General features: G+C 37.5%; 1 protein-coding gene across 1 annotated transcript; it reads right to left on the reverse strand.

Annotated features, from left to right (window-relative positions):
- Positions 1 to 1,047: 1,047 nt before the first annotated feature.
- LOC119237872 (piercer of microtubule wall 2 protein) lies at positions 1,048 to 6,525 on the reverse strand. Its single transcript, XM_037501714.2, has 2 exons — positions 6,195 to 6,525; positions 1,048 to 2,192 (listed from the first exon to the last, which is right to left on the reverse strand). The coding sequence occupies exons 1-2, from the start codon at positions 6,210 to 6,212 to the stop codon at positions 1,845 to 1,847; spliced, it is 366 nt and encodes a 121-aa protein (XP_037357611.1). The 5' UTR covers positions 6,213 to 6,525; the 3' UTR covers positions 1,048 to 1,844.
- Between the last annotated feature and the right edge of the window lie 7,063 nt (positions 6,526 to 13,588).

Consider the following 13,588-nt stretch of genomic DNA (forward strand, 5'->3'; position numbering starts at 1 on the left):
GTGGTTTTCTTTTCTTGTAATATCCGTTTCTGGTTTCAGAATTAGGGAATATTGATTTTAAAGAATGTGTTTGAAATTTTCTCTACTTTTCAATTTTTCAAGAAAGCTTAAAATGAGTAGGTATTTATTCTTCTTTGAAAGTTGGCAGAAGCGCGGGTGAGGACCCACAGTCAGGCACCCCGTTTTGTATCGGGGTTGCTCTACAACACAGGCACACGCGAAAGGTTAATAAAAGGTTTATTTACAAGGGAAGGGGAAATGAGGAAATGTACAGCTCAGGGAGAAAAGTGGGAGACAAAGTTTTAAATGAGTCCTACCGATCCGCCCATCAGGAATCCCAAAATGGCACCCTGAGAGCTGGCCACCAGCCAGGAGCCGTGAAGCCAGGAGGCGAGCGATAGCAAGCCCCCCAAGGCCCACGTGTTTGGTTTTTATACCCAACCTGGCTGCTTAACTCCACCCTCAGGTCCCAGCCACCCTCCCTTTGGTGATGGGATTTGTCTTTCCCAATGTCCTGATGGCTTTAGTCTGGAGTGGGAGTGGAGTCCACAAAGCCTGTATGGGATTAGCTCAGGACATCCTTTCCCCCTAACAGGTTTACAATACTATATATGATTCAGATGTTTATTACCAGATCACACTCACCACTACGATACCCGAACTCCTCCACCACAGTCTATTTATTTTGCTTATATTTTCAAAGAACCAGCTGTTGCTTTTTTTTTTTTTTAATAGAGGCATGTTTTATTAATTAATTAATTAGTTTGTTTGTTTTCGTTTTATACATGCACTGGGTACAGTCAGAAGCGGGGGAGGGTGAGAGAATTCACCAGAGCCAGAGCGGGGAGCAGAGCAGGCAGAAGGACCGAAGTACACTGCTGAGGGGAGCAGCGGGCGGCAGGAGAGGTCTGCGCGCCATGTGGGATCCTCCTCCAGTGGCCGGGGAGCAGCCGGGGATCGAACCGGCGCTGCAGAGGCCGCGGGCAGCTTCGCAACCCAGCGCTCAACCGCTGTGCCACCGGGGAGGCCCCCAGCTGTTGCTTTTCATTGATCTTTTGTATTGCTTTTAAAAGTCACTATTTTGTTTATTTCTGCTCTAACTTTTATATTTCTTCCCTTCCATAAACTTCTATTTTAGTACTACATTTGTTGCATCCTGCCGGTTCTGGTAACTTCTTTGTTTTCTTTTGTCACCAGGTTTTTAGAAGTGTCTCCTTTAATTTCCTATTGATCCAATAGTTGTTTAATAGCATGTTGCTTAGTCTCCAAATATTTGTCCCCAAATGTTATTCATTGAAACAATGAAAGACACTGTCTTTTATTTCCGTGTTTCATTTGTATGGTATAGTGCCTGCTATAAGCAGGTGTTAAACAAATATTTGCTAATGAATGAATCAATCATAATTTCTCTCCTACACCAGACTAGCAGTGGAAAAGAGAACTTGTTCCTAACATTCCCCCAAGTTCTAAGACATTAGGTAAAATAAATGAGAAGTGGGAAATTACTGGTCAGAATTTCCGTTTAATTCAGCACCTATGTTCCTTTGTCTTGATAAATATACGAGGTAGCCACTTAGTTCATGAAGGCATTTTGAATGTTTTGGAGTACATGTACTAAATAAAGCTAAGATGTGCTAAAGAAACCTTTTATTCTGCTATTTTGAACACATTTTAATTTAAGAAGTCATTCAATTGTCAGTTGAAATACTTTATTTCTTAAAGGTGTTTTTTTTCTTAAATTAAATCAAATCCTTTTATTTTCCAAATTAGGTACTATAGCCTTAGATATTTAAAGCTCATTTTCATGGCTATATTTTCTCTTAAATGTACAAAGGGAGATATTTTCATAGAGTGTGCTGGAAATTGGGAAAATCAAGGGTTCTGCTTCTGTCAGGTGCAGTATTTAGAGTGTTATTTTGATATAATCCAGTGGCTCTGATATGGCTTGAAAATATTTGTTCCTTTGGAGTATAATTGCAGGGAAAGAACTGTGGCATAGGTAAAAATTCACCATAATTACTTGAATTGGTTTTATACATAATCATCTTTGGTTTGGATAGTGAGGTAGCCGTACTGAGTGTCTTTGGGTCCAACATACATGAAAACACAGGATTGCCAGGGTTTACACAAGGAGGCGTTTGCTCAGATTTCATCTCTGTGTCTGAGTTTGAAGCTGAAGTATTTTTCTTGTCCTGTTAAAACATAAACACATCAAATCAGTCTCAATTATAAAATTCTGAAAAAAACCTAAATTGCTTTCCTAATCTCTCATCTCACACCACTCACAAAAATTAATTTAAAGTGAATTGAAAGCTTAAATGTAATACCTGAAATTGCAAACCTCCTAAGGGAAAAAAAATATAACACAGGAAAATAGCTCCTTGATATTGGTCTTGGCAACTATTTTCTGGATGTGACACCAAAAACACAAGTAACAAAAGCAGTAATAAACAATTGGGACTACATTAAATGGAGAAGTTCCTGTAGAGTAAAAGAAACTACCAACAGAATAAAGAGACAACCTATGAAACAGGAGCAAATGTTTGCAAACCATGTATCTGATAAGGGGTTAATTTTTTTAAAATATCCAATGAGTTTATTTAACTCAATAGCAGAATCTCATACAATTTTGATTAAAAATTGAATAGACATTTTTCCAAAGACATGCAGGTGACCTTCAGGTACTTGGGAAGGTGCTCAAGGAACTGCAAATCAAATCACTCAAGTTTGAACAGTTGTTATCAAAAATATATTCAGAGAAGATAATAAGTGCTGGTGAGGGTATGGAGAAAAGGGTACCTTTGTGCAATATTAAAACAGCCAATATGGAAAATAGTACAAAGCTTAAAAAAATTCATCAGAATAAATTTAGAGATCTAATTAGTTTTATTCATAAATCTTGCTGCATCCGACCAAGCAAGTAGAAAGACTCTGCAAGCAGCTTGTACAAATTGGAAGGTTTTATTTATTTTTCTTATTCCTCCTCCCTTCCCCAAGGTTTTTACAGTTAGAAAGAGGTTAGGACAAGGTTATTAAGAAAAGAAAAAAAGATTACTTCAGGCAAAGATACCTTGTCTCAAGGGCAAGAAGTTCTTATCATGCAGATTATTTCACTAGTGCTGATTTGGGAAGATTACATTTTTGGGAGAAGTTGAAACTGCCATTGGTTAGGTATTAAGTGTAGTGGGGTTTGACTCCATTTTTTTTTAAAGGGAAGTTTCCTCAAAAAATTGAAAAGAGAAATACCATATGACACAGAAGCCTATGTATATATTTGAAAGAAATGAAAATCACTCTTTTGAAGAGATATATACATGTACCACCTTTGACCTCACTAATTAGAAATAAAAAAATCTTGGTAGTGTTAGAGACCACCCTGTTACAGTAGTAGTCAGCTATTTAATAACACTGAAAAGGTAGCTGAAACCTGAAGGCCTTTCTCCATGGTAGTGTTGTTCTCTAGTGCAGTGCTTTCTACTTTTTTATGTGCATATGAAATACCCAGGAATCTGATTAAAATGCAGATTTGAGTCAGGTCTGTGACATCAAGATTCTGCATGTGTAACAAGTTCCTAGGTGATCAGGCCATACTTATGCTGCTAATGCATGGATCTCACTGTGAGTACTGAGTTACATACTTTTTATGAAAGATGTGGCTAAACTGTGGTCAGTAGTTAAAGAGGACTTTGGGGAGCAGGCTAAGGAGTGTAGGATTTGGAGAAAAAGAGGGTAATAGAAACTGATAATAATGACAGATGACACCTGCTTGGATTATGAAAAACATGCTATGCTGACTAACTGGGAAACCTGTTTGTATTTTACAAGGATTCAATTTCCTTGTCTATAAATATAAAATAAAGGAGATGAATTAGATGGTTCTGTTTTCTAATCTGAGGATTCACATACCAGGGCTCTTCAAATGTGGTAATAGGAGATGAAGTGATTTTCAGTCATTTGGAAAGCACATATTTACTCATGATAAGGCCCTTAATAAAAATTTACTCTGTGATGTCCATTTAGGCAAAAAGATGTTTTTTTTCAGTTACATCGAAAAGGGCAGGTTTATTATAAAAAGGGAGAGAAAAATAAAGGACAATTGCATAGACACAAATGGACAGAAAGAGCTGTCCTTGAAAAAGACAGGTTTGCTAAAAGAGAGCTCTATATAGTTACAGGTGGGCAGCTTTGGGAGGAGAGTACCTCTGCTGCTTTGCAAAGGGAGGTCAGTGAAGAGAAACACCAGCATAGTCACAGGTGGGCAAAAGGTCTGCTGTTAGGCAAAGTTTTGATAGTTAGAAACCCAAACCAAAATCTTGGCAACTTCCAAAATAGTGAAGATCTAAGTCCTTATAGATCAGAAATTACCTTATATTAAAGTAAACTCACTGTGACTCTGACTTTTTAAGATTGAATAGAAAAGATTTTTCATATGCACTGAAGATCTTTTTCTTTGAATACTCTATAGTAGATTCTTATGACCCCTGAAGCTGAGAACCTTCCAGAATTTTAAATCTTTTAGACTAGCAAGAATATAATCTTGTTTTCGCCAACTCTAAAATGGAGATAAAAATGTTTACAGATCAGTAGGATTGGATTTAGGAAGGACAAAGACTTTTTTGAATTTCAAATTTGGGCCAGATTAGTTAGGTTCCTTTTTAGCACAACTCAGCTCAACTGAGTTCCTGGTTTACCCAATGTCTCAGCAAAGATGAAATTCTTAATGTCAGGAATGTATTTGTTTTGAAATCTTGAATTAGAATCTGTAAATGTTAGTATTTAACTTTCTTTTAACTTGTTTTAAACATTAAGAGCATAAATATTAGATAATAATCAGTTGCTAGAATCCAGTTGTATCTTTATAGGTCAGTTTTTCTCAAAATATCTAAGTTTTCTCATCTGAGGGTAGGCTTCTGAGGTGGAAGGTGACTGTACTTTGACTTGTGAAAAAAAGGACCAACTTACTTTACTTTTTGGACACTCAATCAGGTTGCCTAGGTTAAACTCAATCTTATAGGATCCTCTTATCAAATCACCCTCTACCACTGGATCTAAAATTCTCATTGGCTTTGACCAAAATGTAGTACAGAAAACCAATCTAGTTAAAAAAGATGACAAATTAGCTGATAAATTTTGTTGGTAGAATTTGTACTACACAATGGGGAAGTTAATGTCTGCCTGAACGTTTTAGACTTACAATAATTCACAAGTGTTCCTGGACTTAGAAACAAAATACCCATAACTCTTTTATAAGCTTATTGGCCCCCACTGCAGATTTTTTAACAAAACAAAACATAAGCCTAATATCTTTATATGAAAGGTTATTTAAAATTCCTTGCCAGGCTTACAAATTGGGTCAATAACTGTTATTTACTCAAGGATAAAAAGGTTAACGAAATTGTAAATATTTTAAAATTAAGTCTAAAAATTAGCCCACGAAAGTGTCTTCTAGAATTAAAACTAGAAATGGCATTAACTTTCTTACTAATTTTCGGGTTGTCCTAGAATTAGAGAAAGCCAGGCCACTTTGACTTTGAATTCAAAGACCTTTGGTATAATCTCACATATTTTTTCAAAAATAAAGACAAGCCCTACAATAATAAAAATGTCCATTACAGAAACTGTAATTATAAGATCAAGAAATCCTTTTCTCTTCTTTTTTCCCCCTTCTTCTTTGTATCGGGGTTGCTCTACAACATTGTTATAGTTGATGTTAAATACAGCAACACGAAAACCAATAATGTCCAATTTTTAGTCACTCTTTTGTCTCTGTTCAGGCCCACTATTCTTAATAGTATTGTTATTTATCTTTTTTGGTCACATTCGGGAGACAGAGAATTAACCTTAACTTTCTACTGTTTCCGTCAACACTAAGTATAAAATCTACCATATCCTTATTTAGCGCGTATTCTTTTTTTTTAAACAAGGTAAATAAATGTAAATAAATGTACATTTAACAAGGTACGTTTTTCTAGCTGAAAGCCACCACCGCAGCTTGCAGTGCGTTGTGAGCTGCAGACCACTCCCAAAACATCTTTATCTCTTCCGTGGCCATTCTGGGTTAAGGCATGCACATTCTACATCTGTGTAACCAAAGAGAGGTGGTTTTGGGATGGGGTGGGTGGGAGAAGAGGTATCCCAAATTTATAGCAAAGAATACCAGCATGCAAAAACATCCATCCTCTGTCCACACCCACCCAGTCACAGTCGGTCATTCTTGATCTCTTCCTTGTTTATTTTTTCGGTAAACGTAGTCTTTTTCTTGCAGCGAATGGCAATTAAGGCTGGCGAGCTCCCAGGGAGGCGTCCCCTTTTTCTTTCTTTCTTTTCTTTTTTTTTTTTTTTCCCACCACAGCCAGTCAAAGCAGCAAAGCGAAGGTGAACCGTCGGCTGAATCAATGTGTATACACGAATCCACCTAATCCAGGGAGCAGTCCTCGGGTTGAAATTTCACGGGGTGAAACCGCGAAGCCATTCACGGAGTTGTAGCTGCCCGTGTCCATGGCAACCGGCCGCGGCGCCGCTCCAGCGCCGGGGCCCGGATGTTGTGAGGCTCGCGGCGGCCGGGCCCCCGCTTCCTCCAGCCTCGGGCGGCGGGCCGCGCGCCGCCTCGGGAGTCGTAGTTCTTCCTGCCGCCGCCGCCGGGTCTGAGGCGCCGCAAGGACTGCGAGTCCCGGCATGCCCCGCGGCGCCCCGCCGGCCGCCGCCTCCCGGCTTGCGGACGCCCGCGAGCAGGTTGTTGTTTTTATGCGAGGCGTCACTGCGCCGGGAGCTGCGACCCGCGCCACCGCGACAGCTCGCGCGGCCGGGCGGAGGTGGCGCTGCCCCGTCAGGTACGGCTTGGGGCGGGTTCGGGTCCCGGCAGCGGAGTCGCGGCTGCGGGTCCGGGCCCTGGCCGGGACTCGCGACGCCGCTGCCTAGCGGGGGCGGTCGCGGGGTCCCTGAGCCGGGGGGCGACTGACCCCCGCGGCTGGAGGGTGCGGGCGCGGGGTGGGGGCTCGGGGGAGCGCGAGTCGCGGCCCCCTTGGTCCCGCCGTCCCCCGGCCCCGCCCGCAGACCCCAGGGGTGTGGAGGCGCCGGCCGCCCGGGGACCCTGCCGCCCCCGCCGGGCCGGGGTGAGGGGAGGGCGTCCCTGGGCTGAGGACGGGGCGCCCCATATGGTAGGCTGTGGCGCGCGCGTCCTCCCGCCGGGGTGCAGCCGGCCCATAAGATTCGGTGACGTTTGAGGTCCGGGATGCCAGGGATAGAAACGATACATTTATTTTTTATTTAAAACGCAGCGGAGGTTTCTGCGAGTTACTCCATGCTAGCAATGACCGAGCCCCTTCCCTGCCTCGCTCCTGCTCCCTCGGCCCCGGCACGGGGGTCTTCGGGTCCCCGGGCGGCAGCTGCCCAAACAGCGCGTTCTGCGCGGGAGGTGTTTGTCTCTGCCTGATGAATCCAGCTGCTGGCCGTGGGGAGAGCCAATTTTAACGCCCTCGGCCAATTAAGTGGAGGTGCTTCGTTGACTGGGTGTAATGTGCACTGCTCCCCACTAACTTTATTAAAAAAAACCGGAATGTTGGATGCCCTTGTAGCTGCAGTAGGTAACTCCTTTAGTACTGCGAATTTGAAGATGTGCCTCCTCCAGGAGGGTCACATCCCCTAGATAGTGCTGGAAATGCAAGTATCTTGTCTTCGACTGTAGCTTTGAATCTTATTAGGCCCCTTACATCTCAGGGGGATATTTATCGCATCTTGCACGCCAGTGTAAATGGTTTATTATTCCTTGCTGAGCTCTGTTCTTGAAGTGGAAGGGGTAAAGTGAGGTTTTATTTAATAATTTTGAAACTTTTGTTTTAATGGTCTTGTTATTGAAGTAATGTTGGTTTATGACACTATTTGATTTGGAGGTACAGACTCACACCTATTTAGATGTAGGTTACCACGCCACCAAAAGGATATATTTTAATGCATAATTTTTTAAAGTTTTTACTCGAAGAATGGGATTCTAATTTAAAAAGCTAGTAACATGCTTCCTGTAATGTTAAAGGGTATGGAAAATACAAATTTTAAAATGAAAACGGTATAGGAAATCTTGCAAGCCGGTTTTTAAACTATGGAGCTAGAAGTGATTATATATTCGAGTAGAAATAAGATTCAGAGGATAGTTACAATTATAAAAGTGATTAGATGGTGCAACTAGAAATGCTTTTTTATACTTTTGGAGATTTTATTCAGATTTTCTATAGAAGACATTTAATTTTTATAAAGGATACAGGTGCAGCAATTCCAGTTATATAGACTCTTTAAATATTGTTTTAAAAAGCAAGCTAGCGACATCAAACATATGGTATAGCCCATTACCTCATCCACAGATGATATAAATGACAAATGTAAGGTATTTGTGGAAAAGGGAAAAGAAAAGCATAGCTGGGCTGAGGAAAAAACATAATAATTGGTACCATTTGTACATCTCATCTTATTTTTGATGTATATTTTTCTCTTTGTACTGTAAAACCAAGCAAAAATATTTAGCCTTTCTTCAGTTAAGATAGTGCTTCATTATTCCTATTAACTCCACAAGACGAAAGATGGGCTTACTAATGGGAAGTGATACAGATTTAAAATTTTTTATTTGTAAACATTTGCCAATGGAAATAAAGCTGTTAAGCAATTATAAAGTGAAGTGTTTCAAACTTAATTTGCATTGAATCCCTGTGTCTTCTATGTCTTATATTTTGGATTATGTTCATTTTTGTTACGGATTTTGTTTTGATTATGCATATGATGTATAAGGGTGGGAAAGTAGCATATTTAGCCCACATTTTGTTTTCTCTCCTCAAGAAAGGCTGCATTGTTATTCTATGCCAGTGTTCTATGCATTTTTGCACTTAGCAGTCTTGGAAAATTGGGACTTACCTTTAGTCCAGATGTGTTACCTTTTAATAAAATACCCACTCTGAAGCTCTGTGAGGTTACAGTGTTTTCTCAGGTTGTCTTTGTAACTTTGCTCCTCTCCCCAAATTTCAATTTCTTTTCAGTATTTACTGTGTTTTAAATTTATATATTTCGTGTACTGTGTTGGCTCAGTATTTCATTAGATATTTGGGGCAGTTTCAGGACAGAAGAAAGATTCATAATTCATTTGCTTGTCTTACTCATATGTTCCATAGCACTGTTGTCTAGGTTGTGTAATTGTATACTTATTTAGGTTAAAGAGTAAGAATTTGGTATGAACTGCTAAGATCACAGAAGTAGAAACTTTTGCACATGTAAAGAATAATGGACTCAAGCAAAGCATGTTAAGCCCTGGGTATTTTAAAACTGAAAATGCAGACTCATCTAACAAAGCAGAACTACTAGACACTGAATTGTTTTTGTGTTTGTGTGTGGTTAAGGTGAGGAAATTGCCATATTATAAGTGATAACTTACATTTTCAAAATTTTCTTCCTGGCAGTAATGCAGTTTTGTCTAAATTAAAACAATTAAAAAATATATGAGTTAGTTTCAAAGGTCATAAGGTCATGCCCAATGTATTGCATCAGATAGAATTGAAAAAAAAAAATTCTCAACTTGAGATCTAAGATGAAATTTAGCTTTATAATGTGGGGAGAATTGCAAATTATAAATTTTTTCAGGACATTTAATGTGTGAAAACTTGCTCAGGGACATGTAGGATTTTCTGAAAGAAGTATTAGGAAAAAAGTTAGGTGAGTTAAAAGTTTCCTTCTGTTATTTGTGGAAAGTTAAATCTGATTTTTCTTTAGCTCCTGTCCATAAATCATTACCCTAAAACCTTCTGGATCATCTTGCTGGGATGATGAATGTAAAATGAATTGGAGTCAGAATGTTTAATGATGTTGAGCAACTATTAACTTAGGAGCCTCTGTTGTTTCCATTTGTACATTGTAATAGCCAGTTGCCCTAATTCTTGTGGGATTTGTGAAGATCAAATCAAAAGTGAAAATGAGACCACTTTGTAAGTGGCAGAGTGATTTACCTCCTGTCAAGTATTGTTGGCTTGCATAAATAATATTTACATAAAGCAAATTGTATGTTTGAAGTATAGTGTCTTAATGTGTTTTGACTGAGTAGCTTGAGAGATGAAAAATGGGATCTTCACTTGAATTTTTGGTAGAGATTTTTGACTTTTTCTAGATTGAGGGAAACCTGGCCCTTTCTTGACTGTGGCTTGGAACTGTACTACATTAGAGATGCTGAAAACTGCATGTACTCTTATGTTCGGGTTTTTAATTTTGGTTTTGTTGTTTGTTTTAATTGTACATCTAAAGCATAAGGAAGACCATCTGTTGACCTTAACAGTAGGGTGTGGATGTTTTTAAATTTTTAAAGTAAATATTTTATTTTCTTGGTCTCTAGATTAATTTTTTAAGTTGAGGTAACATTGGCACTGTCTAATGATTCAGGGGCATATGTTCACATTTCCTCAGATGTACATCACCACTTGTTTTTAATGTTCTAAAGTGATGTTTTAAGTTGATGTCATGAATCGTGAGATTACACTGGATATAATACCTTACATCCTCCAAGTGATACGTTGCTTTTGTAAGCACTGACTTTCTTCAGAAGAAATAGTTTAGAGTTTATACACCTTCTGGGAAAATCAACTGCCTTTTATAGCATCTAATCCTTGAGACTAACTTCAAGTTAGACTGACATGTAGAACACTTAGTAAAAGTCTTAGAAACTTCTGAGGTCTGAGAATTGTTTAAAAAAAAAAAATTCAACTGAGCAAATTAAGAGACCTAGTAGACTTAACAAATGATTGTCCAACAGGCAGCATCCTATCTATCAAGAAGAAAGGTGTGGTACAAATTGAAAGTTTTCATAGTTAGAAAGACAAGGTTATTAGCAAAAGAGAAAAAGATTATTATTCATCCTCTCCGACAAACAAACTAACAAACAAAACCCAACTTTCTGGATAAAGCAGGGCATCTTATGCAGATTACTTCATTACCCTTGACCTCAACATTCCAGTTAAGTTGCTTTAAAACTTCAGTTTTGGGAGAGACTGAAACTGCTGTTAGGTGTTAGGTATTAAGTTTTGATGGGACTTGGCATAAATGACTCCATTTAAAACCTGTTGTTTCTTTTTTTTAGCCAGAAAATATAAGTAGATGAAAGTAAAAGTAAAGAAATAGCTGTATCATGGCTTGGTAATGACTGCTTTTGTGATTGTTAGCTCAGATAACATCTTTATACCAACACTTTATTTACTGTTACAGCTAGAAATTAATAGTGGATGTTTATCTAATTATTTGTTCTGTAATAAGGAATGCTAAGTTTAAAAACTGGAAAACAATAAAAATGTACAGAATCTCTTTGTTTTCCACTTTACTAGCTTCCTCCTCCTGCCCTTCCCCTTCTCCTCCCCCCCCCAAGAAGTAAGAGACAGTTGTGAAATATTGGGGCTAATTACTCTATTGTGAAGAGTAGTTAAAATAAAAAAGGTAGATATATGAATAGTATATTTTTGACAAGTGAAACTAATTTAAAAGTTTGAGAATTAAAGAAGACAGAGCCAGAACTCAGGAGTTTTTATCTATAAAAGGGGAAGCAACCAGGGTTTATAGTGCGCCAGTGAGGGCTGTATGAAGCCTACTGAAGTGTACACATTATATTTATTGGCTTTTGGGCTATTCCAAAATTAAGATTTAGCAATTCTAGAAAGTCAGGTTTTTTTTCTTAGAATGAGAATACCTGGCAAAAGGAGTACTTCCATACTAAGAGATATTTTAATTTCCCCCCAGCATTTTGAATTTGTATTGTTTATTTCAAATTTTTTATTGAAGGTGTGGCTTCTTTTAGATTGAGGCAAAAAGGGCATACTTCTGTATTCAAATATGCTAATAGTTCCTTTTGTTTCCTAATTTGAGGGATGTTACATCATAGAAGGAAACTTGTAAAGTATGTATTGACTCACTTCTGCAAAGTTTGTTTAGATCAAAAGGTTAATTTGCTGTATGTAACGATATTGCTGCCTTTGTTTCAGGGCATGGAAAAAGTGGTATGCTACTACTCTTCCATTTTTTTCCCCCTTATAGCTATCTTTAGTGTAGCTTTCAGTGTTTAAAGTGAAATTCCACTCCTTTAGAACTAGGAGATTCTGTTTACTGCCTATGGTTTATGTTTGAATCCTCTACATGATGAATATTCAAGAGGTAGGACAGCCATAGGACCAGTCTTGATGCTGTTTTTACTGTGCTGTGTACTCAAGAGCCAGCCTGTGTTATGCTATCTTCTCTAGTGTCAGTTTTCCACAATAAACTTCTGATATCTTAGATGGTAAGTCTTTTAAATTGCTTTGGAAAAACTGGTCATCTAGAAGATTGGATTTGTATGAGTCATTTATTTAAATTGGGTTTCTTAATTTTAAAAAATGTTTATTTTTTCCTGCTGAATATAAAAATAATAAATGTTCATTGAAAATTTGGCAGACACATGTAGTATTAATTTTTTAGATTTCAAAGCTGCTCTTTTAAATTTTAATATATTGCATGTAGATTAATGTAAATAGGGTTTTATGTACATGTTGTATTCCAATTTGCATTTTTCACTTAATATAGTACTAATATCATCGCATGTCAAGACATGTTGATGTATTTTGCTTTTTTATTGACTGAGTTAATTACATTTATACATTTTATGATATTTACTATATCATAGTAAAATGTATAGATAGTATACATTTAATACATTTACTGTTGGTTGACATTTTTACTTTCTAATTTTATAATATAAAAATTGTTTCATCAACCATTCTTAGACATATGCATATATATTTTCACGTTGAAGAGTATTTCTATCAGATAGCTACCTTGAAATGAAATGGATGGGACATAAATGAAATTAGTAAGTCACAGGGTATCTGTAAAATTTCATAGTTGTTACAAAATGACTCAGGATAATAACAATATATATTTCCACTTTAGTACCTATTTTCCCGTATTTTCTAATTTATTGAGCTGTTTAATCTTTGTTCATCAGTGGTTAGGCATTAAAATAATCTTGTTTCTCTTTGCATATCTTTGGTAGTGAGGTTAAAAATAATTTCCTGTTTATCAGCCTTTTTATATCTTCTATAAATTGTTTATTCATGTTCCTTGCTAAATTTTCTATTCATTTAAAAAAAATATTTCTTATTGGTTTAGTTTGAAAACTATGTCTTGGATGTCACAGATATATGCCATGCATATCATTCATACTTATAGTGAGTTTTGGCAAACAAGTTTATGTCTTTTATATAGTAAAATATTTTCTTGGCAATTTCTGGATTTTGTGTGAAGTTTACTAAAAGATCTTCATTACTCCAGGATTATAATGCTAGTTTCCATTTTTTTTTTTGAGTCCTTTTGTAGTCAGTTTGTATATTTAAATCTTTAAGCCATATTTTTACCAGGTGGTCTTAAAGTCATCTTAAGCTTTATTAATAATGCTAATCTTTCACAAAGGAAACAAAGATCCAAAATATTTTTACAACATCAAATTTACCAAGTTTAAAGAGGGCCAAATGATGCAACTTTGCAAACACTTATTTTTCTCCTTTGGGAGGTAGGAGATGGAGACCAATGAAATTTTTTTTTTTTT

Source organism: Talpa occidentalis, unplaced genomic scaffold, assembly GCF_014898055.3.
Source record: "Talpa occidentalis isolate TD23 unplaced genomic scaffold, MPIMG_talOcc4v2.1 talOcc4.1077, whole genome shotgun sequence".
Classification (NCBI taxonomy): Eukaryota; Metazoa; Chordata; class Mammalia; order Eulipotyphla; family Talpidae; genus Talpa; species Talpa occidentalis.